The sequence below is a fragment of the Carlito syrichta genome, unplaced genomic scaffold (genome assembly GCF_000164805.1).
Source record: "Carlito syrichta isolate Samal-C Ts95f unplaced genomic scaffold, Tarsius_syrichta-2.0.1 Scaffold305659, whole genome shotgun sequence".
NCBI lineage: Eukaryota > Metazoa > Chordata > Mammalia > Primates > Tarsiidae > Carlito > Carlito syrichta.
In genome coordinates this window covers 682,459-697,415 of record NW_007249755.1, presented here as the reverse complement: position 1 = coordinate 697,415, position 14,957 = coordinate 682,459, and the positions used below count along the sequence as shown (strand labels likewise).

Below are 14,957 nucleotides of genomic sequence, written 5' to 3'. Positions count from 1 at the left end.
GTGGATTCAATACTGATTTTTATAGTTTGATGGCTAATAGATTTATAAACACACATTCTGCTTTATTGGAACAGAAATTTTTTTTTTTTTTTTTTTGAGTTACAGTCTCACTCCATTGCTCAGACTGCAGTGCAGTGGCACGTTCCCGGTCACCACAGCCTCGACCTGCTGGGCTCTGGCGATCCTTCCGCCTCAGCCTTCCAAGTAGCCGGAACTACAGACACGTGCTACCACGCCCAGCTAATTTTTTATTTATTGTAGAGACGAGGTCTTGCCAAGTTGCCCGGGTGGGTCTCGAACCCATGGGCTCAAGCAATCCACTTGCCTGGGCCTCCCAAAATGCTGGGATTACAGGCTGAGCCATTGAGCCCAGTCAACAGAAATTCTTAAATGGCTATGATTGTTTTCAAATCTGTAATATTCCTTATACTATGTATAAGAAAAGTGGTCAACATGATGATTAATCATTTTTTATTGTAATGAACTATGGACTGGCATAAGGATGGGGTAATAGAAATATTCTTGATTGAAGTGTTGGTTACATGGGTAGATACTGTCAAAACTCATCAAATTGCATACTTTGAAGATCTGTGCATTTCACAGTTTCATCAACATTTTGAAACATGTATAAGAGAAAGCACAAAAAGGGATGGGATGGGTGGCCGCAGCAGCCGGCTACAAAGATAGAGGCAGCACTCGGACTTACCACACTGAGCACAGTCCATGGGGCCGGGGCCTGCTTCACGAGTATCTGCCACGGACCTGGCAGAAAGGCTGGCTCTGGTCAGCTACTATTTTCTGCCTTTCATTAGAGTAACACATGCTTAGTGGTTCATGGTAATTCTGGTTATCAAAATTTCTCTCTTCTGCAGCTATGTTGGAAAAGATCTATGACTGTGCTTGCACTGAAGATGTGTGCACAAAGCAGGAATCACTGTCAAATGGTTTGGTGGCCAACTGCCAGCCTCAAAACACTTGGAACATGTGGTTGCTGCTTTACGAGAGGGCCAGATCCACAGCCACAGCTGCCACCCGCTTACAACACCAACAGTTAAGCTGATTAGGCCGCAGTTGGAGATTCTACTGAAAGCATCTCTATGTACACACACACACACACACACACACACACACACACACACGTTTCCAGATATGAAGGTACTGCACTCTGTCAATGATACTCAAACCCTGTAACCCATCCACAAACAGAAGTACTTATTACTTGGCATTTCTGGGAACATCTGTTGGAGAAGTGCAATCTTCAAAACCACAAATGAGCTGGGCTCAGTGGCTCAGCCTGTAATCCCGCACCTTTGGGAGGCTGAGTTGAGTGGATTGCCTGAGCCCGCGGTTCGAGACCCGCCTGGGCAACTTGGCGAGACCTCATCTCTACAATAAATCAAAAAATCAGCCAGGTGTGGTAGTGCATGCCTGTAGTTCCAGCTACTTGGAAGGCTGAGGCGGAAGGATTGCCGGAGCCCAGCAGGCGAGGCTGCGGTGGCCAGGAGCAGCCACTGCACTCCAGTCTGGGTGACACAGTGAGACTCCAACTCAAAAACAAAAACAAAAACAAAACAAAAAACCCACAAATGTGAGAACTTCTAAGGAGATCCCAGCTCCTGACAGCAGCACTGCCCCCACCCCAGCCTTAAACCTAAAGGTTGTATGGCTGTTTACAGAAAAGAGCAAAGACGAGGAGCAGATTACCAAGCTCCTTGGAGGAAAGAGAAGATCCAACAGAACTAGGGAGAGAGCAGGCGCAATGAAAGGCAGAGCGTTCGTCCCTTGCTGAAAGTGTCTGCTACTGCCCGCTGAGTTGTTTTGCTGCGGATGAGCATCTCAGAGAGACAGGCAGATTACAAGCAGGCAATTATCTGATCCAAAGCCTGAAGATAGCCCCTGAAATACTGCAGGTGTGCAAATCTATCAAGGCACTTGGACTCAAACATACAGTTTTGGTCTAAGACATCACAGGTGAGGAAGACTACAAAGGTGAGTTCTTCCTCTGCAAACCACGTGAATTTCCCCAGGAACAAGCAAAACTCTTCCAGTCGCCCAGGCTGCTGCTCCAAGTGCTCTAGGTTCCACTTTCAAGGTGGGGGCTGTGGGAGACCCGTGCCAGCTGCTCACAGGGACCCGTGATCTTGCTCTCCAGCGCATTCACTTAATCTTGCCTTCCTTTCTAGTCTTCCCCGTCCAGGAAGGAGGAAAGTCCAGGTTCAGCTTCAATCTCACACCCAGTCATAGGCTCTATCGCAGTCGGGAGAAGAACGGTGTGGGCCAGTCTGAGGCTGTGTTGTCAACATGCTGGGCTCGTTTCTGTGACTTCCGTAACTGATGGCTTTGATGAACAAGTCCCAACCTACCTCTGCTTCTGAGAAGGGGAACATGAGTAGATGTTATCCATTCCCGAGGACTATCACTGGCCTTCAGATACTCCTAGCTGGAGCCCTTAACAGAGCCTTTGCACACAATACAAGAGAGAGTCCTCAGGGAGAATCCGCAACAGGGCAAGAAACTTCAGGAAGGTCTTATGGCTCCTAACTTCTATTTAATCTTCCCAGTAACAGAACTTCACAGCTCAACTGCTTGGGTTTGACTCTTGGCTTTACTATATAGCTGTGTGACCTTGGGCAAGTACCTTTGCTGTGCCTGTGTGTGTGTGTGTTTTTTTTTACCTGGTAGATGAGGATAATAAAAGTATTCACTCACTACACTAGATTGCTGTGAGGATGAAGAATGAATACTGAAAGCTCTTAGAACAGCTCGAATACATAGGAAGTACTATTACTACTATTAACAGAAATAAGGTAGAGTTTTGCAACAATTTACTTTCCATTCTGAGGTCACAACAAGTAGTTGCTCTCCTTTTTTTTTTTCCTCTTGAGTCAAGGTCTCACTCTGTCACCCAGGCTGGAGTGCAGCAACTCACTGCAGCCTCAATCTCTTGGGCTCAGGTGATCTTTCTACCTCAGTCTCCCAAGTAGCTGGGACTACAGCAACATGCCACCATGCCTGGTTAATTTTTTTTTCTTTTTTTTTGAGAGATGCGGTCTTACTATACTCCCCAGACTGGTCCTGAACTCATGGGCTCAAGTGACCCTCCTGCCTCAATCTCCCAAAGTGCTGAGAATACAGGAATGAGTCACTGTGCCCAGCCAGTAGTTGCTCTTCTGTGCCATATGAATTCTCCCAGGAGATGGACGCATCGCGATGACACATGAATTAGACAGCAGGTACTATGCAGGTCTCAGACGGGAGGTTGAAGTCTGTCCCTCCTGACCACTCTGTTGCCGGCACAGTCCCCTGGGTGACATGCCCCCAGATGTGTGGTATGCGGGGTGTGCGGGGTGGGGAGGGGTACCACTGATTAATGCCACCAGTGACCCAGGATTCTTCAAACTTGACCTGTGGCCCTAAACACCTTGAAGGAGAGAACTCTGCCTCTTGGTCACCACCGAGGACTCTGTCATTCTGCTGTGAAATCTGATTTGACAAGGGAGAGCGAGGATTTCTTTTTTCAATTGTAGCTGTAGTCAAACTCTACAAACTGAAAGAATGCATTGCTTTCACTTCACTCTTAATTTTGTTTATTAATTTTTTTCTTTTTGCTTTGTTTCCTATTTATTAAAATCAACTGTCTGAGGATGGCCTTGGAAATGCTTTGCTCTGTGTGTTATTCACGGGGCTGGGCCAGCACAGGAGAATGAAAAGCCACTTGAAACACGGAAGTGGCAGCCACGCCGTTATCAAAGCATGTAAGGAAAGGTGAGCATCGAGACAGGAGTCTTCATGAGGGTCAGTTATGTACAAAGATAAAAGTCTTCTGTGTGGGCAAGTCCACGTGCCCAGCAACTGACACTGCCTTGGAGAACTGCTTTGTTTCTGTGAGCTCCAGGGAGCTCTGTGTGTGCACCCTGGTCACGTCTTTCTGAATGCTCCTCCACTCACCCACCCGCTCACTTGTTAAGCTCAGTCACTATCCTAGGCGCTGAGGAATACTAGTTGACTATGGGATTTATTCCCAGGTGAAAGTCTGTTTCCTACCTGGTGGTGTTTCATTATGGACATAAAAGGATGGAAATGATTTTTAAAGTCAGGACCTGGCTAGGTTCAGTGGCTCACACCTGAAATCCTAGCACTTTGGGAGGCCAAGGTGGGAGGATCACTTGAACCTTGAGCCCAAGAGTCTGAGACCAACTTGGGCAACACAGTGAGACCTCATCTCTACAACAAATAAAACAATTAGCCAGGTGTTGTGGCACACACCCATAGTCTCAGCTACTCAGGAGGCTGAGGAGGGAGGATCACCTGAGCCCAGGAGGTAGAGGCTATGGTGAGCTGTGATTGTGCCACTGCACTCTAGTCTAGGTGACAGAGTAAGACCTTGGCAATCAGTCAAGTGATAAACTTGGAAGAATGTCAGAAACAACCATAAGAAGGAATTTAAGTGTATTCGTATTATTACTTAAGAATGAGACACCCTTTCTTCTCCTGAGCATTCAATCCAGAAGTCATCAGATGGGGCCATGTAAGGTAGATGCGTTCCCCTGGTTGGACAGTAGGGAGGCCACAGTGGCCCAGGGCAGGGTATGGGATCCAGGTGAAATAAAGGTGATTATGTGGAGGGTAGCCAGGCCTGGGGTGTTGGAGCCCAGCAGGAATGATGATATCGTGCCCAGGAAGGGGCAGCCCAACACAGGGCAGGGAGGGAGGTATTCGGCAGAGAGGCAGCCCAACACACACAGGAAAGGGGGCAGAGGCAGTCACAGAAGGGATGGGAAGATAATTCTTTAGTTTGGACTACAGTTGGAAGTGTTAACTGCAAATACATGCATGTATGTGAATATGTGTATGCATCTAAACATCTAGCTCTGTCCCGAGCGGCCTAGGAACGGGGATATGCCAAGAGCAGCAGGCACTGACTCCTGTATCTTGGTTTCTAAACCTCTTCTCCACTGAAAGAGATCAGGATTCCTCAGACAAATGGCTGACCCCAGCACTGGGGCAGGGAGAATACAGATAATATGAAATATCTAGTACTTTCCTGATAGAAAGTAAGAAAGCACTCAAAGGATAATGAATACATGTCAAAAAGGCAAAGCAGCCATTGTGAAGGGGGAACCACCGGTCAAATCTGGGGCACATTTAAGCATCAAAACAATAATAGTAACAGATTACAGTCAATGAATAAAAGAGGAAACTATGAACCTTACTGCATAAATTGGATACACTGAAAGTCTGACAGGGAAACAGGATGCACAGCTTCGAAACACATCCCACAAACACTACTTAGGAGGAGAAAAAGAACACCCGATCAGCGGAGAAGCCCAGCAGGCACCACCTCAACCAAGGGTGCAGAGTGAATGAGGACCAGTCAAAACCGCACCCTGAGCAGGATGCGGTGAGAGAACAGCATCACTTGTGCGCTGCTCCTGTCAGAGAAGCACCCGAACGCAATCCCAAGGAAATGTCACACAAACCCAAGGGGAGAGCCACATTACGAAGTCACTGCCCGTGATCTCCAAGAGTGTGTGCATACCATGACAGGCGAGGGAGGACCGGGATTTCCTTCAGACTGGAAGGGACTAAGGAGACCTGGCAACTAAATGCGAGGTGTAACAGGTGAGTGGTATTTTTGCTATAAAGGCTATTATTGGGACAACTGGCAAATCCTGAGTGGGGTCTGAGGATTAGGAGGGAGAAATGTATCAGTGCTAATTTCCTGATTTGTGTTTTTTCTCCTAGAACAGGTACTCCCAACATATTTTATTATCTTATTTACTTATATACACACATATAAATATGTTACAGACATGTTCTGCTGTTCTAAATATAAAACTTAGAAAACTAAAAATGTAAATAAAAAGGAAATAAATAGGAAAGCATGATTACTGAAAGGGATTGATGAAGGTTCAACATAAGTGCTGGTCCCTAGAAACGATCTTTGCAGTCTCTGTTTCAGCACATATTTACAAGCAGCAAAGGCCCCAAGTCAGGTTGGGACAGCAGTGTTGAGGCAGGAGATAGCTAGAGAAAAGGCTAGGCAGGCAGGCAGACAGATGGTCCTCTAATAACAATGTAGGGAATTCCCAGCAGGTCTCTCAGGCTCAGCGTTGGTAAACAAGCTCCCTTGAGAGTCTCTCAAGCTAAAGCCTAAGTACTCACTGCTGGGATCGAAAAGCAACCAATCAGCTCGCCGTTAGGTCCCTACCTTAACACTGACCAATCAGAACAGCTACAGCACAGTTAGTGCTAGCCAATCGGCTTAGGCTTAGGGCTATATAAACACCAGGTTTTTGGCCCCAGATGGACTACTCCTTCAGGTCCCCTCCCACTGTGGGAGCTTCTCTGTCCTCTCAATAACTCCTGCTTTCTCACTTTCCGGCTGTCCGTGTCCCTCCTTCTTCCTGGGCATGAGACAAGAACCTCGACCCTGAAGAGCTGCAGTCCACGGAGCCGAAGAGCCGGGCATCCCAGAGGCTGGCTTGCCTGTCAGTGGAGCCGGCTGAACTAGGAGAGCTGCCGAATAAGGCGAGCCTTCAAAGCTGAGACACACGGGGGCTAGGCTTGCCAGCCCGCCGAACTGCAACACTCTCGGGGCTTGGCTTGCCAGCCCATTACAGCTGACACTTCCGTTGCTAGGCTTACCAGTCCCTCCAGACTACCCTCTCTGGGGTTGGCTGACTGACCCATTGAGCTGACACTCTCGAAGCCCAGACTGACCTGAAAAATCCACATCAGTGTGGAGGTGATGCAAAGCTGTTCTGAGGGTGCTCACGCCTGCACTATCCCGCTCCGCCCATGGGAGCATGCTGCCTTGGAAAGACCAGGAACATAATACAGGGAATTTTTAGAACCTAAGAGTTTTGAGTCCTACCTTGATCTGAGGAGTAGCAAATTGTTTCCACTGAAACTGAACTTATGGGGAAAAAAGGTTTCCATGTAGGGAAGAGACCAGTAGCGCAAAGATGCTTCACATTTGCTTTGATATACAGAAGCTCAATAAATCAATTCAAATCTTAGAATACATTCTGACTACCCATACACACACCAGAGAAGTTATTTAAGTTCTATTAGGATGAATTTCATTCAATTATAGGAAGTCAAGGATTATTACATACCATACTATAAAATAAATATATAAACACAGAATTTATCATTTTAACCATTTTTTAGTGAGCAATTCAGTGGCATTATAAAACTTCATACTGTTTTTTTGACCATCACCACTATCCATCTCCATCACTCCAAAGACTCTTAACCCAGTTAACTCTAACTCCCTTCCCCCGTCCCCAGCAACCAATATTCTTTTTTTCTTCCTCTATGATTTTGACAACTCTAGGTATCTCATATAAGCGAAATCACACATTTGTCCTGTTGTGTGGCTTACTCCACTTAGCACATCTTTAAGGTTCATTCAGGTGGTAGCATGTATCAGAATTCATTACTTTTTAAGGCTGCACAACATTCGATTGTATGTGTAAACCACATTTTGTTTATCTATTCATCAGCTGATGAACGTTTGCATTGTTTCCACCTTTTGGCTATCATGAATGATGCTACTATGAATACGGGCATACAAATACCTTGTTCAAGTCTCTGCTTTCAATTATTTTGTACCCAAAGCAGAATTGGTAGATCATACTGTAATCCTGTTTAATTTTTTGAGGAATTATCATGTTTTCCACAGCAGCTGTATCATTTTACATCCCCACCAGCAGTGCATAAGGGTTCCAATTTTTCCACATTCCTGCCAACACTTGTTTTCTGTTTCTATGACCATAGCAATCCTAGTGGGTCTGAAGTGGTATCTCATTGTGATTTTAATTTGTATTTCCCTGTTAATTATGCTGAACTTACTGGCAACTTACATATCTTCTTTGACAAAATGTCTATTCAAGTCCTTTGACCATTTTTCAATTGGGTTATTTGGGTTGTTGTTAGTATTGAGTTTTAGAAGTTATTTATATATCCTGAATATTAATCCCTTACTGGATATGTGATTTGCAAGTATATTCTACCATTCTGTGGGTTGCTTTTTCACTCTGTCAGTAGTGTCCTTGGATACTTTAATACACAACATTTTTAATGTTGACAAAGTCCAATTTATCTATTTTTCTTTTTGTGTTTTGGTGCAACATCCAAGATATCACTGCCAAATCCAATATCATGAAGTTTTTTCCCTATATTTTCTTCTAAAAGTCTTAGAGTTTTAGTTTTAATATTTTGTCTTTGATCTTTTTGCTTTGTTTTTTAGAGTTAGGGTCTTGCTATGCTGCCCAGGATGGCCTCGAACTCCTGCCTCAAGCACTCTTCCCACCTCTGCCTCCCAGTAGCTGGGACTACAGGCAATTTTGATCCATTTTGAGTTAATTTTTTAACTGATATAAGGTAAGAGTCCAACTTCATTCTTTTGTATGTGGATATTCAGTTTTCCCACACCATTTATTGAAAAGACTGTCCTTTTCCCATTGAATGGTCTTGGCATCCTTGTTGGAAACCATTTGACCTTACATGCATAGGTTAGTTTCTGGGTTCTCTATTTGATTCCACTGGTCTATAGGTTTACACCAGTACCACACCATTTTGATTACTGTGGCTTTGTAGTAAGTTTTAAAATTAGGAAGTGTGAGTCCTCCAACTTTGTTCTTTGTTTTCAAGATTGTTTTGGCTATGTGAGGTTCCTTGAGATGTCATTTTTTTTTTTGAGTTGAAGTCTCACTCTGTCACCCAGACTGGAGTGCAGTGGCCGCTCCCGGCCACTGCAGCCTCGACCTGCTGGGCTCCGGTGATCCTTCCGCCTCAGCCTTCCAAGTAGCCAGAATTACAGGCACGTGCTACCATGCCCAGCTGATTTTTTGATTTATTGTAGAGATGAGGTCTCGCTGCCCAGGCAGGTCTCGAACCCGCGGGCTCAGGTAATCCACTCACCTCAGCCTCCCAAAGGCGCGGGATTACAGGCTGAGCCAATGAGCCCGGCTCGAGATGCCATATTAACTTCAGGGTGAGTCTTTCTATTTCTGCAAAAAACATCATTGGGATTTTGATAGAGGTTGATCTGAATCTGTAGATTGTATTGGGTAGTCTGACCTCTTAACAATATTAAGCTTTCCAATCCATGGATATGAATGTCTTCCTATTTATTTGTGTCTTCTTTAATGACATTTAACAATGTTTTGTAGTTTTCAATGTACAAATGAAAAGTGAGTTTTTGGTTTTTTTTGGGGGGGAGGGGGTTGGAGTCTCACTCTGTCGCCCAGATTGGAGTGCAGTGGCCGCTCCCGGCCACCACAGCCTCGACCTGCTGGGCTCCGGTGAACCTTCCGCCTCAGCCTTCCAAGCAGCTGGAACTACAGGCGCACGCTACCACGCCCGGCTAATTTTTGATTTATTGTAGAGATGAGGTCTCGCCAAGTTGCCCAGGCAGGTCTCGAACCCGTGGGCTCAGGCAATCCACTCACCTCAACCTCCCAAAGGCGTGGGATTACAGGCTGAGCCATCCAGCCTGGCTGAAAAATGAGTTTTAAAGCAAGCTAGATTACTCTATGACTCTAACCCTAGTGTATAAAATACAGACTTGACAAAGAATTTTTCTAGCTCTAAACTTCTATCATTCTTCAGTATTCAACTGAACCTTGAAGCTAACTAAGTTTTACTAATTATTGGCCAGAAGAGCACTATAAATTCAATTAAGCAAACATTTAATGAAATCTTATGATGTCCCAGGTTCTACTGGAAATATAATTCACTATAACAGAAACATTCTTCCTTTGAGTTCACTTTTTCAATTCCCAAATTTAAAACATCACTTTTCTCAAAGGATTTTACTATTTCTGGGCTGAAGGCTACGCTAGAAAACACAACAATTGATTCAGTTTAAAACCCAGAGGATCAGCTCATTCCATTAACTTCCAAATACAATTTGCTTTTCTTAAATATATTCTACTCTTCTTCACATGGAGGGTACAAAATCGAATGCTTAATAGAAAAATTTAAATAGTGCATATGATTACAAAGACCATAAAAAAAACTTGGGCCGATGTATCTAGAGGCATAATTTCAGATTAACTCTTCTATATACTACCTTACCTCACTCAGTTCATAATTGCTTCTTTTTATTTATTTATTTTTAGTTGGAGTCTCACTCTGTTGCCCAGGGTGGAGTGCGGTGGTACACTAATGGCCACCACAGCCTTGACCTGCTAGGCTCAGGTGATCCTTCCAAGCAGTTGGAACTACAAGTGCATGCCACCATGCCTGGTTAATTTTTTGATTTGTTGTAGAGACGAGGTCTTGCCATGTTGCCCAAGCAGTCTCGAATCCCCGGGCTCAGGCAATCCTCTTGCCTCCACCTTCCAAAGTGCTGGGATTACAGTCGTGAGCCACTGCGCTGGGCCAATTCTGTTTCTTGAAATAGCACTGTATCACCAATCCTCATCAGTCACCTTACAAAATCCATTCACTCAACAAACATTTAACATTCACTCAACAAACATTTAACTCAATGAGATGCTCAGTGTCACTGATCAAAGAGCAGGACTAGGAGAAAAGTAGAGATGTCTTAATACAGCCTAACTATCACCAACAGAAAAACACAGCTCCCATCAAATGGCCTAGGGTGAGTCGGCCAGGAGAGATCGTCTTATATACAAAGGGTAGCACTTTACAGGGAGACTGCATTCTAAAAGCCACACTGCATTTCTTTGCAAAGTCAGTCCTATCTAGGATATGGCTTTACATTAATATTTATTGAGTCCCCTTAGACACAGAGACCTAAACCACAAGGAACAAACAGCCCTCTTCCTCACATTATGAAAACCCAAATTATATTTGAAAATTCCTCATGTTCAAATCAGAATAAAAGTCTAATTTTTCTATCTTTTTAGAGAAATAAGAAAACAAATAAAATATTTACAGAATTAAAAAAAAAATAGCCAGACATGGTGGTGCATGCCTATAGTTCCAGCTACTCAGGAGGCTGAGGTGGGAGGACCTCCTGCGCCTAGGAGGTCAAGGCTGCAGTGAGCCGTGATCATGTTGCTACATTCCAGTCTGAGCAACAGAGCAAGAAACTAAAAAAAAAAAAAAAAAAGTTGAAATAGATAAGATCGCAAAGTTTCTTTTCTTCTTTTTCCATTCTTTCTCCCTTCTTTCTCCTCCCCTTCTCTCTCTCTCTTTTATCAGGGTTTCACTCTATTGACCAGGCTTGAGTGCAGTGGCATGATCACAGTTCACCACAGCTTCCAACTTCTGGGCTCAAGCAATCCTCACGCCTCAGTCTCCTGAGTATCTGGGACTACAGGCACGTGTCATCACATTTGGCTAATTTTTTTTTTTTTTTTTTTTGAGTTGGAGTCTCACTCTGTCACCCAGACTAGAGTGCAGTGTCCGCTCTGCCACCGCAGCCTCGACCTGCTGGGCTCTGGCGATCCTTCCGCCTCAGCCTTCCAAGTAGCTGGAACTACAGGCGCGTGCTACCACGCCTGGCTAATTTTTTATTTATTGTAGAGATGTGGCCTCGCCTGCCCAGGCGGGTCTCGAACCCACGGGCTCAGGCAATCCACTTACCTCAGCCTCCCAAAGGCGCGGGATTACAGGCTGAGCCACCGAGCCCGGTATTTGGCTATTTTTTTTTTAAACTTATTGTAGAGATGAGATCACACCAAGTTGCCTAGGCTGGTCTCAAACTCCTGAGCTCAGGCAATCCTCTTGCCTCAACCTCTGAAAGTGCTGGGATTACAGATGTGAGCCACTGCTCCCAGCCTCAAAATGTCTAAATTATGACAGAACTTGGGAACAAAAATAGCATCTGTAGGTGAAAAGAACGCAAAGGACACAAAACTGGCACCTGCAGCCCTTCCCTTGCTCCACCTCAGGGCCCACCACCCCAGGCAAACTCGACCCGGAGCTGCCCTGGCTTCCTGCTCTGGACATTCCTCCCGCTGCTCTGCCCTCTACGTGCTGTCGGTTGAGTTTCCTGATGTGGCGTTCTGCTTGCCACTGTGCCCAGAAGCGCTCCATAACTGCGCTCAGCATTCACAGGATGGCCCCACGTCCACAGTCCAGCCTGTTTCAGCTTTGGCTGCGTATCACCCATGTGACAGCCACACGGAACAGTGTGCTGTTCCCTAGAATGGCCCATACTCTCCTGAATCAGCTCTTTTGCTCATTCTGTTCTCTCTGGCCAAAATGCCCTTCCCTCCCCCGCTAAAATCCTATCCAACTCTTCTCTGATGCTACCTCTCCACAGATCTTTTATTCCAGCTGGCTGTGATTCTTACTCCCTGGACACCTCAGTGTGCTTTCAAGTGTTTCTCTTTTTTTTTTTTGAGTTGGAGCCTCACTCTGTCGCCCAGACTGGAATGCAGTGGCTGCTCCCGGACACTGCAGCCTCGACCCGCTGGGCTCCGGCGATCGTTCCGAGTAGCCGGAATTACAGGCACAGGCTACCATGCCCGGCTGATTTTTTTATTTATTGTAGAGATGAGGTCTCGCCAAGTTGCCCAGGCGGATCTCAAACCCGCAGGCTCAGGCAATCTACTCACCTCAAGCCTCCCAAGGCATGGGATTACAGGCTTAGCCACCGAGCCCGGCTCAAGTGTTTCTAAAGGCATAAATATCCCTCTTGATATCATAATTACTTGTCACCCCCACTGCAGAACCTGAAATCCTCAGAGGCAGAAGCTGCCTGATTCATGCTCTATGCCCTGAAGCAACTGGCACCAGCCTTACACACTGTAGGCACTCAGGTCTGTACTGAGTTAAGCTGTTCCAAATTCTGTCCCAAGAAAATCCCTGGAAGGAAAATATTTTGAGCACATAGACAGACAATGAAAGGGCAGTGAAAGTGTTTTGAGAAAAAGTCTCAGAACATGAAAAATGTATACCAGTGGCAGAAATATTTTACTTTGGTAGGGAAGACCTACAGGCTTTTGTGAGGTCATGATTAAACAAAACAAAACAAAACAAAAAAACCATACATACACACAAAACTTTTCCTTTTCCAGGTAAATAACAAATGAACTAAAAGAAACTAATCTTTAAAATAATAGGCCGGGCTCGGTAGCTTAGCCTGTAATCCCAGCACTTTGGGAGGCTAAGGCGAGTGGATTGCCTGAGCCCGTAGGTTCAAGACCCACTTGGGCAACTTGGTGAGACCCCATCTCTACAATAAATAAAAAATTAGCCAGGCATGGTAGTACGCGCCTGCAGTTCTGGCTACTTAGAAGGCTGAGGCGGAAAGATCGCTGGAGCCCAGCAGGTTGAGGCTGCCAGGAGCATGCCACTGCACTCCAGTCTGGGTGACAGAGTAAGATTCCAACTCAAATAAATACATACATACATACATAGATAAATAAAATAAAATAAGATAATAAATGCACTGGGCGCAGTGGCTCATGCCTGTAATCCCAGCACTTTGGGGAGCGAGAGGACTGCCTAAGCCTAAGGGGTTTGAGTTCAGCCTGGCAACTTGGCGAAACCTCGTCCCTATAATAAAAAAAAAAATGAGCCAGGCGTGGTGGTTAGCTCCTCGGAAGGCTGAGGTGGAAGAATCACCTGAGCCCAGCAGGTAGAGGCTGCAGTGGCCATGAGCAGGCCACTGGACTCTAGCCTGGGCGACCGAGTAAGGTTCTGACTCAAAAACAAATAAATAAATAAAAAATAAGAAAAAGAAAAAATGCAATCATTTTCCCCATCAAACTGTAGAAAGTAATACAAGAAATGCTAACAATTTTGTTACAATAAAATTTTAAGGCTGGGTGTGGTGGCTCAGCCTGTAATCCCAGTGCTTTGGGAGGCTGAGGTGAGAGGATTGTCTGAGCCTGGGGGTTTGAGACCAGCCTGGTCAACTTAGTGAGACCTCATCTCTACAATAAATCACAAAAAAAACTAGTCAGGCGTGGTGGTGTGTGTCTGTAGTTCCAGGTACATGGAAGGCCCGTGAGGCACAAGGATCGCCTAAGACCAGCAGGTCGAGGCTGAAGTGGCCATGAGTGTGTCACTGCACTCCAGCCTGGGATACAAGAGACACCAACTCAAAAAAAAAAATCTTAAATTGTCCTAATAGGTTATATGTAGTTAGTCCCAGGAAAAAGCCAAATTCCTTTTTTTGTTACTGCACTCCCAAGCAATAGGAAGTCAGGGTAAAAATCATAAGCTTTTTAAAAGTTATAGTCTCCAAAAATGAATGAATGAATGAATGAATAAATGAATGGATTTAATAAGATTTGATTCAGAGTTTAATGCCAGTGTTTCTCAAAATATCTGTGGACAAGAACTGGTTTTTGAGTATCTCCTATCTGTTGCAGATGTATACTCTTCTAAAATACAACAAAAGTACTGCAGCCATGTGAAAGGGATGCAGTGCACTTTCTGTACTGAACTTGTCAAGGACCAGGACGGCTCTGCCTCCCCACACCCACACACGTTCTGGAGCTTCAGACACGGGCCAAGGGGACTGGGGGCCTACCTTCTGCTCTTGCACCTCAAACACGGCTTCGTGGACGCTGCACGCAAAGAGCGAGGTAGGCAGGTCGCTTAGATCCATCATCTCCTCCAGATCATCTTCATTTTCACCAAAAACCATCTCCTCTTCCTCCTCTTGGTCACTGCTACACAGATCTGACTGGCTGTCATTCCAAGATTTCATAGTGTCCCTTAGCATTATTCCCTAACAGCAGGTATTTTCTGTCTGTAAAGTTCAGGATGTCTGTCAGGTGCCCACTGTTAAAAAGAAGAAAACAAAGTTAACATTGTGCAGGCCAAATAACGTTCTAATCAACCAATTTCTCAAGACAGCAGTTCATCAAATGAAGCAATTCTATTCAGGAAAGATAAATCAGCATTTAAATCAACTCATCACAGTCCTCATAAATGAATTCTACATACACTAATTTGATTTGCTTAGCATATTTTACATAATATATTTCGCTGGCAATGCCATATTAAGAAAAAAA

The 14,957-nt window shown here is 45.0% G+C and overlaps 1 protein-coding gene across 7 annotated transcripts in view; it reads right to left on the bottom strand.

Moving 5' to 3' along the window:
- Window positions 1-14,729, bottom strand: part of RCAN3 (RCAN family member 3) — a 28,754-nt gene extending 14,025 nt beyond the window's left edge. For 2 of the 7 annotated variants that reach the window (XM_008062168.1, XM_021714505.1), the window contains exon 1: window positions 14,471-14,729. In XM_008062168.1, the coding sequence (XP_008060359.1) occupies window positions 14,471-14,665 (195 nt within the window). In that variant the 5' untranslated portion in view covers window positions 14,666-14,729. The remainder of the gene's footprint in view (window positions 1-14,470) is intronic. The other 5 variants (XM_021714503.1, XM_008062169.2, XM_021714502.1 and 2 more) reach the window with 3 other exon arrangements.
- Between the last annotated feature and the right edge of the window lie 228 nt (window positions 14,730-14,957).